Raw genomic sequence first — 15,205 nt, 5'->3', positions numbered from 1 at the left:
TAATATTTGAGAATCATCAAATCGACATATTTTATTATTGCTACCTCTGTTAGCTACCAATATCGAGAATTTTCGCACAGGAAATTGTTGGGCGTCTCATCAAAACGATGCTATTCACGAAGATTCAGCTTGATAGTAATTATTTTTACATCAATGATCTGTACTACTACTTTTGACCGTAGGACCGGGATAACATACCACGGAATTTGTAGGACAATATGACCGTGACATTATATATATATTAACTAAGTAATAAAAAAAAATCAGCTGGTTAGTAATAATTTTTGGTGATCTCGTTATCAATACATGTTGGAGGGGGAGGACTCTTTGATGAAACCATAGATTTTGTAGGACAAATATTTTTTCAAATAATTTAGATAATTATCTTAAGATTTAATAAAAAACAATCCAGTTAGTAATTAATATTTGAGAATCATCAAATCGACATATTTTATTATTGCTACCTCTGTTAGCTACCAATATCGAGAATTTTCGCACAGGAAATTGTTGGGCGTCTTATCAAAATGAAGCTACTCACGGAAAATTAGCTTGATAGTAATCAAGTGACAAAATAGGCCCCGGATCCTGTACTAGTATGTTGATAGTTTATTTAAAAAATATGAGGTGTTTCCTATTAAATTTTCAAATTATAAATACATATATTCGCATGGGAAATGTATATTTAATGTATATCTTAATTTAGTTTAGATTTATTTATTTAGATTACACCGACTCCAAATATAACAATAATTATAACTACATGATATAATCGTTAATCGACTTTTAAGTAGTCTACTATTTTTCATTTCATTTAACTTAGGAAGACTCTAAAAAATATGTTGAATACGCAATTATTTTTATTACTTTTTCGTGCATATTCATTTGTTTTAAAATAGTGTTTTGTTTGAAGTCGGTTTTTCTTTTTGTTAAAATTTTTATTTATTTTTTGATTTTAAGTGAAGCTGATGTGACTAACTAATTTTTTTTTAATATGGATAGATTAAGCGTTCCGTTTATATGAGGCAGAAACTACTTCGAGGACAATTTCAAAGGAAACTTGCGAATAAAGCAAAAATAGACTTTCGAAAATGCGGATTTAATACGTCACGCGGCGTAAACTACAAGGATCCCTCGAAAGAGCTGTAATCGAACTCAGCAAAAAAACTTTGAAAAAGACCAACTATATTTCGTACATCATATGACATCACATCACATACACAAAATTTGATTAAAGATAGTAAGAAATTCTGCCCCATATCGCACCCTAACTGCGAGCCGTATAGTACTTCCATCACTACATAGTATAAAACAAAGTCGCTTTCTATGTCCCAATATCTTTAAATCTACGCAACGGATTTTGATGCGGTTTTTTTTTAAAAGATAGTGTGATTCAAGGGGAAGGTTTGTGTATATAATACATGAACAATATAGTAAAGAAACACTGATAATTTTAGAAGTTTGCGATGTGATGTCGTAAATAAACAAATTCTGTAGTATATTTAGTATCAGTATTGCACCCGTGCGAAGCCGGGGTGGGTAGCTAGTTGATTATAATATTCGACTATGATAATTACATAAACATAACCACATTACGGAAGGTGACTCAAATATCCAAATAACCTATAAATAAAAGATTCGACCGAGTATCGCTAACGTGCTCCTCAGAATTGTTCCGTTCCCTTCCGTTCCGTTACTTTGTCATGGATCCTGTGCTGAGAACCTTACCAAACTTTCACCAAATTACCCTTGAAGTATATATTTTATAATAAAAAAAGAATTATCAAAATTGGTTAACGTGATTTTCAGTTATTCACCTATTTGTCGCGCATATACATAATGCAAATTTAAGACTTCAAGAAGAAGAAGAATAAGATTTCAAACAAAAATAAATTATCAAAATCGGTCCACCCAGTGAAAAGTTATGAGGTAACAAACATAAAAAAAAAAATACAGACGAATTGATAACCTCCTCCGTTTGGAAGTCGGTTGAAAAAAAAAAATACAGACGAATTGATAACCTCCTCCTTTTGGAAGTCGGTTGAAAAAGGCGTATTACTCGATACAAAATTTTGTAGATTATAAAAAAATCGTGGAATTAATACCTGTTGACTTCCACGCAGGATATATTAATTTAAATAATTGTATTAAGTAATATGACTTTGTATTTTTTAAATGTTGAAAAAGAGTAACTACTGAGTTTCTTGCTGTTCTTCTCGGTAGATTGTACTTTCCGAACCGGTGGTAGCTTCACTTAATTGTTAATTGACGATTCAAAAGTGCTTGTAAAAGCCCACTTGAATAAAGTTTATTTTGATTTTGATTTTTTGATTGTATTGAAAAGGTTTTATTTAAATAATTATTTTTGGGAAAAACACAACGATCACAGAAATTGTCTATGACCGCCCATGGACATCTGTGACACAAGACTTGCAGGCTTTTAAAGCTACTTGGTCCACTCTAGCAATTTAATGATAAAATCATTAAAATACAATAATAGAGTAAATTTACAATTTCCTTATCGTCACCGTTTATTAATGTGCACATTCAACACTTATGCTACACACTAGGTACTATAAGAGTAACTACTGAGTTTCTTGCCGGTTCTTCTCGGTAGAATCTACTTTCCGAACCGGTGGTAGCTTCACTTAATTGTAAAATGACGATTCAAAAGTGCTTATAAAAGCCTACTTGAATAAAGTTTATTTTGATTTTGATTTTAGGTGTCGTTCGCAGCTTCGCTAGTGTTTAGGGTTTGGTTGTAAGCTGGGTTTAACAGTTACAGCATAGCAACCGTTGCTATCAAATATTTGTTTAGGATTGATAAATGTTGCAATCGGTAAATCAGTTTAATGGACAACATTGGACAACATCTCATACATTAACTTGAGCTACATTGGGACCAAAGGGTCCCAATGTAGCTCAAGTTATTGTGTTATGGAAAACTTGAAAAAAATTATGGAGTACTGTGCCACTACAACATGGAGTATAAGTCCATAATACTTTTATTTTTGTATATCAATCACAATATTTGATAGCAACCATTGCCATGCTACAATCGTAATAGCATCACAGGTGCTAGGGGAAAAGAATAACCTTATATACTTTCTCGATGTTCAAACTAGCTTCATTAAAAATTTCAAAAAACTCATCCAATAATTTGACCGTAAAAGAACAACACACAGACAAGGTTATTAAAAAAAAAAACGCAACGTTTAATATTCAAATAATTAAGTCAATACGTCATTCAGTTTGCGATTGTGTTCTGCTGTTGCTGAAATGCGGAAACTCTAACCGCCCCAGTGACCCAGATATATGACTTCATCCTTCAGCATCATACAAACTCTATCTTATGCCTTGTAGCCATAAACATGTCTTGAATCTTCTTAGGAAGGGACTTTAAAGTCATACCTGTATGTGTCACCAGATTTTATCTCTTATATATACGCTACATAATTATGCAAGAACAGCCTGTGGCTCTACCAGTTTGACCAAACTGCTGAAATCGACAAAGCTTGTCCGTATTAAATTCTTGCACCTTGATTTGATTCACAAAGTCTTTCATACCACAATTGATCTATTTTGATTTAAGTCTCAAGAATGACGTAAAAAAGATGTATTATGCATGCACCTTCTATTTCGCATGTCCATTTGATTACATTGCTGTTTTAGGACCTTAGTTATTCTACAATTAGGACCGCCAACAGTAATTCATAAAAAAAGTAACAAATATGACAGTTATAGTGTTCAAATATATCCCAAATTTACAGAAAAAACAACGCGCAACAAAATAGCGTCGATAGTTAATTATTAAAGATGCTAAAGTACTTGTCCCTGAGGGTCCTCTTATACAGTCTGAATTGCCTGAAAGAGTTATATTAAGATGCAATATGGATGATAAGAAATTAGTAGACTTTTAAATTCTACTCTATGCTTCCATTTGAAGTAAAGTAAAAAGTGTTCAGTCGGATCTTGGATTGAGTCTTAGGCTCTAATACGTATCGCTTCTTGGTGGTAGGGCTTTGTGCAAGCCTGTCTGGGTAGGTACCACCCACTCATCAGTTATTCTACCGCCAAATAACAGTGCTCAGTATTGTTGTGTTCCGGTTTGAAGAGTGAGTGAGCCAGTGTAACTACATGCACAACGGACATAACGTCTTAGTTCCCAAGGTTGGTGGCACATTGACGATGTAAGGAATAGTTAATATTTCTTACAGCTTCATTGTCTGCGGGTGATGGTGACCACTTACCATCAGTTGGCCTATATGCTCGTCCACCAACCTACATAAAAAAATCGATATATGTATATTGTTATTCGATTATTATTATTATTAGTATATCGATATTCGTTGCTGGTACCAAGTTATAGTTATGAGAATGAGTTAAAAAATATATTTCATTTATAAATAATCAAGAACTCACATAAAAGCGTTGTAATTTTACTTAAATGGTATTTAATAAAAAAATATGAAGTATTAAAAATTTTAAACGGGAAGCAAATAATAGGTATCTAGGTTAATTTGTATGCTATCAAACGAGTAAAAAAATTCTATAAACTTATGGTGTATATTTTAATAAGAGTTGATAAGTAACTACTTCTGACGAAAATACGGGTATAAGAGTACTTTGCGGTTTTTGCTCAATGTATACTCGGATAATCTTAGATGTATTATTTCAATCAGTTTAGGATTTTAATTTACGTTTGGATACTAGCTTACCTACCGCGTAAGACATTTCACAGCATAGCTCCGGCCTTAACCGTTTGCATATGAAACCTTTTTACATGACCAGTCGGACTTGGAAAGTTAATTACGAAAAAACATGGAACAACCTTCCCTCTTATGTAGTGAGAGTAATAGGGAACATGCAAATATACTATTTATGAACAATTTGCTATTAAAATATTAAAAAAATACAAAAGAAGGGACACTGCAAGGTTTATAATTGATATAGTTTTGTTTTTAAATAATAATTACGAATTAAAGTAACGTGAAACGGAACGTATTTCAAAACACTAATATAGCGTTCAGTGACGTCACTCCTGTTATGACTACTTATTTGAGGTTATAGTTGTAAAAAATTGAACATTGAAACGAAAATTAATAGCGTTTTTCGAATTAAAATGGAAGTTGGGTTTATCAAAGCAGACTCCAGATTCCTCTATTCAGCTTAAAATCACTTTTATCTCAGTTTTATGTCAGAAAGTCCAGTCATTTGAAAACCATTGATTTGAAAAAAATATTGAAGTAGATGATAAAATTGGTACAAAACGTACGTCAACAATGCTTATTTTCGTAGTATCGATATTCCGTTTTAAATTTTTACAAAAAAGTATTTCAAAGGTCGATAAAAATGCATAAGTATGAAAGCCAGCAAGGACAAGTACGACCAGAGGAGCAGTCACAGACAGCAGTGACGTCATACGACATATAGTTCCGTGTTTTAGCGAAAATTAAAATTGATATTTAGAAACCGCATTCTTTGCCGTAAATTACAGTGTTTTAGATTTTTAATGTAGTTGTTGTCTATCCTATATGGTGTTCTTTTAAATATACACAAAAATAAAAATATCGCATCTTCCCTATGACAGTGTCATCGAGGAACAATATGCGTAAAGTATTAAGGGTTTTTATACGTAACACAAGACTCTTTGAATCCTTACTCTAATAATCCGATGAGGCGAGAATTTCGACACGATCAGGATCGCGTTGAGAGTTCAGGCGCGTGATGAACTTGCTTTAAGGCGCACTAATGATAAACTATCGACATATAGGTACTATCAACTTTGAAACTCCGGAAACAATTTATCAATTTCTCACCAAATATGCATATTAATCCAATTAAGAGTATTTAACCCAGGACTAGGGTTTGTTAGCAGACGATCACATCAATGGGGCTGTTATCTTTGCTGGCTCATTTAAATTAACTTCAAACTCGACCTCCGAAGATTAATTTTGTCGTAGAATTTATATGTCCATTCAATAGAGAATTACTTTAATAATGCAATATTGTAATGTTTGTTATGGAGGTAGCGTTTAAGCCGGCTGATAATTACGTCGATAGTTGATCTTAGATGATTAAAAAAGTAAAATGCAACGCTACCTCCCGGACTGTTAACAAAAGCATTTGTAATAGGGTGTGACAATCAGTTAGTATGAAATTGAAAATCTAGCTGTAATATACCTTACGATACAATACTTATATCTTACTAGTGTTCGCTTCGTGGACAATATTCGATATGAAAATTATTTTTTAAATGTATTAAGGTATAATTCATAGCTTAATTTTATTTGTTTTCGTCAGAACTAAAAAAAAAAAGATAAATACAGAAGAAAACAGTACTAATTTTTTTGTGTCTGTCTATTTATGTTAAACATATTTCCGATTAATCTTAATTTATATGATTATTTAATACTATTCAAAAATTGTATTTATATTTTATATTCACTTTCAGATTATCTTTTTCCTGCCAAAATCGCTTTATTTCGCTATTAATTTGTCTTACAAATTCGCAGATGATCATAATTTGACTGAGGATGATCTTAATGAACTTGAATGATTTTTCTTGGACGATGGTAGTTTCTAGCATTCCCTTCCACACTTAGTGGTAGGGCTTTGTGTAAGCTCGTTTGGGTAGGTAACACTCCATTACGCCGACGAGCAGCGATTCTTGGTATTGTTGTGTTCCGTTTTGAAGGGTGAGCAACTGTAACTACAGCCGCAACTGACATAACATCTTTGTTCCCAAGGTTGGTGGTGCATTAGCGAAGTAAGGGATTGTTAATATTTGTAATAGCGCCAATGACTATGGATGGTGGTGACCACAGCATGGTACCATGGCTCATTTGCCAAAATTAACATATATAAGATTATTAGCCTAATATTTTGAATGTCATCTAAATAATATAAAGGAATAGACGAATATATTTTATGCATAAAATATTTTCAGCCGGCATGGCATATACGTCTTCTCTTTCACAATTATTTTTTTTGGAAAAAAGGTTTAATATAAATAAAAACTAAAATATAGTCTTTTATAATTTTAATCTATCTTCAATAGAAATAAAATGTCCCGAAACTGGTTTCAGCAATACATCTAGTTTTAAAACTACATTTGTGTGATTTGCGTGCAATTTATATCGACGGAGCAAATGACTTAGAAGGGTCTTCATTGACATCATGGCATAAGCTTTACCTGGTGAAAAAGTTACATTTAAATAATTTGGTATCACAGAATAATTATCATCAGAAACTGAAATAATTGGACCTATTGCTTAGACAATGTTTTTGTGATATACTCAATTTCTCTCTCATCTATATGTTTATTTACTTACTAAGAAACATATAAAGTAGTAACAGCCTGTAAATTACCCACTGCTGGGCTAAGGTTTCCTTTTCCATTAAGGAGAGCGAGATTTTTTTATGGTTTGGAACAAATTCCATCACGCTGTTCCAATGCTGTTTGGTGGAATGCACAAGTGGCAGAATTTGGATGAAATTAGATACATGCAGGTTTCCTCGCATATTTTCCTTTACCGCCGAGCACGAGATGAATTATAAATACAAATTAAACATATATATATATAGTGGTCCTTGTCTCGGTTTGAACCCGAAATCATCGATTAAGATACACACGTTCTAACCACTGGGCCATCTCAGCTCACGCCAAGAAACAAATACCCAATTGTAAATTAGGACAAAATTTAACCAAAAATTAGAACATATCGAAATTGGCTTGAGGTATTAGATGTTATAATCACTATTGATTTTAGATTTCCTGAATCTAGTCTTCGCCTCTGTAGATGCTAACTATCGATTCCTCAAATTCCAATTTCATCCGTCGTTTTATAAACTTGTCCAATAATAATAAGGAGGAGGATGTTTTATTTACTGGGCTGGGATGTTTTATATTCTTCAAATAAAATGTATGCAATTATAAACATATGGGTATACCTATACAATTCCTTTTTCCAATACTGAAACCAGTAAAAGCACTGGTATTGCTAGGCATTTTTGCTGGATCCAACCATCTCTCCGGTACGAATTCTTCAACGTCAGGACCCCATATTGAATTCCGATGAACACCATATAATAGCATAAGACAATTATGTCCAGGCTTAAGTGTGCAATTCTCTACAAAAAGTGACAAATATATTAAGGTATAATATGCATTAAATTTGCAGTAACATCACACTTATTTGCATAAATGTTAATTGTTTATTAATTAGTAGCGAAAATGTAGAAAATGTCTTTGAAATAGTACCTAAATCATTAAGGGTGTCCACGTGCGAAAAACACTCAAAAGCAAAATATCTATTGCTCACTTCCGAGAGTTCCGACTTCTATCTTCTCGTTAAATCATTTTATGCTATCTCTATTTTATAAACTTGGCCAAAGAACAGTACTCAATATTGTTGTGTTCCGGTTTGAAGGGTGAGTGAGCCAGTGTACTACAGGCACAAGGGACATAACATCTTAGTTCCCAAGGTTGGTGGCACATTGACGATGTAAGGAATAGTTAATATTTCTTACAGCGTCATTGTCTATGGATGATGGTGACCACTTACCATCAGAAGGCCTATATGCTTGTCCGCCAACCTATACCATAAAAACAAAAAAAACTTGTTATGATAACGTTATTTATTGCTAATTTGTACCTTCTGTACAAAAGTGAACAATGTATTCATTAATGACTATTTGTGATTTATTATTTAATATTTCCTAATTGAACTCTAATTTAATTCAAAACTTTAATCGTAATATGTTATTTGTAAAACTCACTATTTATCTTTGTTCCAGGAACATTTGATGGCAAAGAATTTAGAAATATTTTGTATATTACCAAATTATTGTTCAAATTTGTAACAATGCTAGATATCGTCCTAGTTTGTTTATATCATTAAATTTACTAACTAGGAATACTGAGAATTTTAGGACTTACAAACTGACACGACATGATGCAGTAGTTTATTATACTCACTTAGCTTTACCTCCCGATCAATATATCTGCCAACGAAAGGCGCCATCACGTAATATCTCATGGTCTCTTTAAGAACTGCCTCTAAATACACAAGACGAGACAGATCTTGTTTTTCAACATCTCTATCTTCTAACACTTCTCGTAATCTGAAAATCAAAATCAATATATACTACTAGTCAAGCAGTTATGAATCGTAATTTAATAGGCTAAAAGTTAACAGGCTAAAGAAGCTACCACACAGATTCTACCGAGAAGAGCTGTCAAGATACTCAGTAGTTACTCTACTCTTTTCAACAGTTAAAAATACAAAGTCATGCTAGTTAAATAAAATTACATATGCATTTAATACAGCCTACTGGAAGTCAAAAAATATTAGATTCTCGTTTTATGGTTTGTACAATATGATTTCTTTACCGATGCATTTTTTCCAAATGATTTGAATTTATGAGACGATGAAATTGAAAATATCTGCTGAATTTAGTAATAGAAATACCTTGCCCCAAAAGATCGATTATTAAATTCTCTAGAATAATTTATATTTCTTTGACATTATTATCAGTTAATTTTTTTTATTGTTTTTGTTTTATATGTGACAACATCACATACATTACTCTGATCCCAATGTAAGTAGCTAAACACTTGTGTTATGGAAAACCAGAAGTAACGTCGGTACCACAAACACCTAGACCCAAGACAACATGGAAAACTAATGAAAATCTACATTGACTCGGCCGGGAATCGAACCCGGGACCTCGGAGTGGCGTACCCATGAAAACCGGTGCACACACCACTCGACCACAGAGGTCGTCTATTTAATTCTAATTTGTAAATATCTTTATACTTACTCTTTGTAGATTCGTTCCTGAACATCAGGATACGACCCGATTAGCAATAAAGCAAAAACAATAACATTAGCTGATGTATCATGGCCTGCCATCATAATAGTATTCATTTCATCCCTTATTTCTTGATCTGTTAACGTCCCTTCATCGAGATCCAACATCAGGTCCATAAAAACTTTTACCTTAGGATCTGAATATGACCAAGCAATTAAAAAAAAATACCTTTTACAAAATTCGAAATATACAAAGGCATGAATTGTGCGGAATGTGCAAATTGGGTAATATGGTAGGGTAGTGAGGTAAAATACTTACTATTACTTACCAGTCAATTGCTTCAAAGCCATACCATAGACAAAAAAACTGTAAACCAATATAAACTAAAAAAACTAACTTACTTATTCTTTTCGTATAAGTGTTATTATTTAAAAAAAATATATATTGATACATAAACTCTTTAATAGGCAACAAAATTATTGGTTTATTTTTTATTTTTAAATTTAGAATTTGTTTAAATTTTGCATTTAAATATTGATTCAGAAATTAGCACTTACTTGTATCTTTGTATGTGTTAGAAACTTTGTTAAGTTTTCGCTGAGCTCTCTTTTTCCTTAGAACCTAAAATATTATCAAATTTATTTAAAATATTAATAAGTTAAAGTTATATAAGATAAGTTAAATAATTAAATGAACTTACAGAATCAGATGTATCGTGTAAAAACTTGATACACACATCTTGTTTCTTCTTAAGACTACTAAAATTATACAAAAATTTTGAATATAACCAGATACTCTGGAATCTAACGATATTGTTATTTAGATACGATTCAAATGCTTTCACGTAATTTACTGCTTCTTCTTCTGTTATACAATCATCTAATGCTGTTACTGAAAAATAAGAAATAATAGAATTAATCCCTGTTTTAAAACAATGCAGTTTTATTTCTATGTTTTAATCCGTTGAGTCAAATAGATGTACGACTCTGGTGGATTCAGCTACAAAGAGATACGAGAATACCATCAACATTGTATATACTGCAACTCATTTGTCCATTATAATTAAAGACACAAGAGACTAGTATTAACGGCGCATGTTTGTTTTGTATATAACCTAATGTAAGTTATAATTTAGTGTCTAAATATTTTTATAAAATTTATCAACAAGCTTTGTCTTCAAAAAATTGCGGAACTGACATGTTATGTCCCTTGCGTCTGTAGTTACACTGGCTCACTCTGCACACGAAAACACAACTAAGTATTGCGGTTTGTCAGTATAGTCAAGTCAAAGTCCAAGTCAAAAACCTTTATTCAAAATAGAAGTGTTTACACTTTCTTATTGACTGTCGAAAATCTACCACCGGTTCGGAATATAATACCTCAGACCTGAGAAGAACTGGCGTAAGAAACTAAGCGGGATTTTTTTTTTTAAAAGTCAAATTATAATTTACAGCTATAAACATATTCTTGTTATTTAATCGCCTGGAGGCGATAATCTCATTCCCAAAGATATAGTATATGACTAATGTATGATACCACCTAATCAGATGGTCTCACCACAAAACCCTATCACCAAACTTAATAATTTTTTTTAACATTCAAATTAGATATCACATGTATTTATAGTAACAATAAATTGACTTACAACAAATAGTTTCCATAAAATTCTGCCTTACGTAATGCGAATGATCGAACGGGCCTTTCCCGGCAACCTGTTTTAATTGCTGCACCATACGTCTGCCTTGTGTATTAAAGATATCCATAAACCCATCAAGTATCTGCTGATTGAACGCTGGACTTATTAGCTTACGGTGTCGCTTCCACGTTGGTACTGAAAGAATCATAAATATATTTAATGCTGTTTAATAAATCAAGATATTTTTAAATTTAAAATTTTCCTTAAAAATAATAAATGATAATATGCCTTATTCGACAACAACTTATATATCACTACTAACAATTACTTCAGCTAGTGTTGCAGTTTATTATCATACATTTATTCTTCTATCTGAATTTCGTTGTCTTCTGACACGTTCATAGAAATATTGATTTCGCCGATTCTCTCCTGAATCTACACGGCAAAGTGTAGGAAATTCTGCTATGCACAAGTTAACCGATTCGTTTTTTAAATATAGTAACAGTAGAGTAGCTGTTATGTGTTAAGCACTTGAATTACATATTCTTTAAATATTACTTATGAATGAGTTAAGACGAACTTATGAGCTCTTGGAGTTGTATAGTATTTAGAAACTTCGAAAATAATGGTGTTAGTCGGTTACTTTGCAACGCCTATACAAGCGTTATATTGAAGATTATACTTAGTTTATTTTTGTAGAGTATAAGCCCATAAGAAAGATATTCTTTTATATACCTCGTGAAAACAGCAATCCATCGCCGAGTAGTTCCTTGGTGAAATCGTGGCTAAACTTATCCTTTTCGAAGCACGTGTTCGATAATTTGTGTATGTCATCTGGATCAGTTAAAACTGCAAGAAAATTTAGCATAAAATTATTAAAATTAAGATTTAGAGAAAACAAGAAATTGTATATGTAATCGAAGTAATAAACTAAAATTATATTTAATTTTTTTGTAAAGTTCTAACCATTATAAGTTAATCTATATTAATATTATAAATGTGAAAGTAAATCTATCTGTCTGTCGCTCTTTTTTTGTAACACATGACAACCAACTCTATATAATATATAAACAAAAAAACCCAACTCCCAAAACTATAAGTAGTACTTATATTATATTCCAACAAAAATTTCCAACTACTACAAAGCACAAAAGTCAAATAAACATTTGACATCGGATTGAGGCTATTATTGGTCGAGAGCTTGAAAAAAATATGATATTAATTATATGTATAATTTTAATTGCAAAAATATGGAATTTGTCACAACTTTGAAAGTATAATTAAACTGGATATTCGTTGTTAAATAGTGATGTATTACAAACAAATATATATTTAGGAGATTCATGTATCCATGTAACTGGCTGGCACAAAAATAAACACAGAAAAAAAATCAAAAGCGCGCGAAATTAAATTAAGTCGCCATTCATTTTTATTTTTGGGTGCGAACTGTTGGATCGATATTAGCACTAATTTTTTATAAAGTGATTGTGTTTTATTTTCGACTTGTAAGCTTAACTAAGTAAGTAGTTTACTTAAATACGTATGATTTATTGATTTATTTATGTCAACTTAAATTCCAAGTTAGAACTATTTTCAAGTTTGTCAGTAAATGATTTTAAGTGTTTTAATATTCTTCTCTTTTTTTAATTTATTTCAATTCTGTATGCTAAATATTTTTTATGGTATAGGTTGGCGGACGATTATATGGGCCACCTGATGGTAAGTGGTCACCATCAACCATAGACAATAAAGCTGTAAGAAATATTAACTATTCCTTACATCGTCAATGTGCCGACAACCTTGGGAACTAAGATGTTATGTCCCTTGTGCCTGTAGTTACACTGGCTCACTCACCCTTCAAACCGGAACACAACAATACTGAGTACTGTTATTTGGCGGTAGAATAACTATAATAAATATACATACATTAATCAAGAATTCAATGTAGCGTATAATATTGATGAAGTGTAAGTTTTCTTTATCAGCATTTCTTCTTTAATCTTGTTTAAATTATATACTTATATATACTATACTTTGCATATAATTTTGGGAGTTTTGTTTGCTATAGGGCTTCCTCGTACCCTAATATGTCAAATCATAAAATATTTAAAATAGAAATATTTGAGTGAGCCAGTGTAACTACAGGCACTAGGGACATAACATCTTAGTTCCCAAGGTTGTCGGCACATTGACGATGTATGGAATAGTTAATATTTCTTACAGCGTCATTGTCATAGGTGATGGTGACCACTTACCATCAGGTGGCCCATATGCTCGTCCGCCAACCTATACCATAAAAAAGCAAGTGGCTTCTCCCAATTGTCCCGATAGTGGGTCTATAGAGAATCTATATCACATTTTAATGGAGCGTGTGTTCAAAATTATGTATCATATAAATAAGTGAAACTATATAATATTGTATGATTGTTGTAAAGAGCAACAACAACAGCTTATAAATTCCCACTGCTGGGCTAAAGGCCTCCTCTCCCTTTGAGGAGAAGGTTTGGAACATATTCCACCACGCTATTCCAATGTTGATGGTGGTTGGTGGAATACACATGTGGCAGAATTTCTATGGAATTTGTCACATGCAGGTTTCCTCACGATGTTTTCCTTCACCGCTGAGCACGAGATGAATTATAAAGACAAATTAAGCACATGAATCAGCGGTCCTTGCCTGGGTTTGAACCCGCAATCATCGGTTAAGATGCACGCGTTCTAACCACTGGGCCATCTCGACTCTCTCGAAAGAGCAACGCTACAACACAGTACTTGTAAGTCCTCACACCTATTTACTTGTTTTCGTTTATATATAATGTATATATTTTAAAGATAATCTTACTGTAAAACTTGTACGGTCCAGTGTAGAAAAATGATACATGACCCAAATCCATGCATTTGTAACTCATTTCCTTAATTTGCTTCCAAAAATCTAAAATAAAAAAAAGGAACTATCAATAAAAGAATTAGGTCCAAAATCAATCCATCGTTCGTGTAACGTATATAATAAAAAAATTAGCATTATTGATTTATTTTCATGTTCCTTTTCAAGGTTTTAAAATAATATCAATGAATTGTCAAATCATTTGATGTTAATTTGACTTTTTAATTAATTACTTATATTCTGATTTTAAATATTCTTGTCCTCATTATCATGCTTCTAATTTGTATTAGGTATCGATGCAAAATTGATTGGTTTATGTGTTATTGTTTTTTTTTTATTTATTTTATCGTACTGTTTGTTTCCTAATAATAAATACTTTGTTTCCTAATAATAAATTTGACGACCTCCATGGTCGAGTGGTAAATACACCGGTTTTCATGGGTACGCCACTCTGAGGTCCCGGGTTCGCTTCCTGGCCGAGTCGATGTAGATTACCATTAGTTTTCTATGTTGTCTTGGGTCTGGGTGTTTGTGGTACCGTCGTTACTTCTGATTTCCATAACACAAGTGCTTCAGCTTCTTACATTGGGATCAGAGTAATGTATGTGATGTTGTCTCATATATACATACATATTTAAATATATCTCAGTCTTACTTTCCGTGCTCCCCATGAGCTTGTGAGAGTGTCCTATGAATGGCAAGGCCCCTGGAAGCATCGGTGGCTCATCTGGTAGCCGTCTGGTATACCATATCCAGTAAGTCACACATAACGCCGGTAGAATCAATAACCACAGCATGGTGAAACCTACAATATAATAATTAATAATTGGTTATTGTCACGATGGTAACTAGAAGGCAATAAGACTTTATGC

The 15,205-nt window shown here is 32.4% G+C and overlaps 1 protein-coding gene across 1 annotated transcript; it reads right to left on the bottom strand.

Annotated features, from left to right (window-relative positions):
* Positions 1-7,027: 7,027 nt before the first annotated feature.
* LOC124539854 (cytochrome P450 4C1-like) lies at positions 7,028-14,375 on the bottom strand. Its single transcript, XM_047117211.1, has 9 exons — positions 14,292-14,375; positions 12,185-12,298; positions 11,459-11,644; positions 10,514-10,704; positions 10,371-10,434; positions 9,823-10,009; positions 8,978-9,123; positions 7,951-8,130; positions 7,028-7,192 (listed from the first exon to the last, which is right to left on the bottom strand). Exons 1-9 carry the CDS (start codon positions 14,356-14,358, stop codon positions 7,032-7,034), a joined length of 1,296 nt encoding a protein of 431 aa, XP_046973167.1. The 5' UTR covers positions 14,359-14,375; the 3' UTR covers positions 7,028-7,031.
* Between the last annotated feature and the right edge of the window lie 830 nt (positions 14,376-15,205).

This window comes from Vanessa cardui, chromosome 23 (assembly GCF_905220365.1).
Source record: "Vanessa cardui chromosome 23, ilVanCard2.1, whole genome shotgun sequence".
Classification (NCBI taxonomy): domain Eukaryota; kingdom Metazoa; phylum Arthropoda; class Insecta; order Lepidoptera; family Nymphalidae; genus Vanessa; species Vanessa cardui.
Note: the sequence above shows the minus strand (reverse complement) of the source record. Positions and strands in the feature narration are given on the sequence as shown.

Coding starts and splice junctions, on each gene's coding strand:
- LOC124539854 (XM_047117211.1), bottom strand. CDS start 14,358: ATGAGTTACAAATGCATGGATTTGGGTCATGTATCATTTTTCTACACT. Junction 12,299..14,291: donor TGGACCGTACAAGTTTTACA/GTAAGATTATCT, acceptor ATTTTCTTGCAG/TTTTAACTGATCCAGATGAC. Junction 9,124..9,822: donor CAGGAACGAATCTACAAAGA/GTAAGTATAAAG, acceptor TTTGATTTTCAG/ATTACGAGAAGTGTTAGAAG.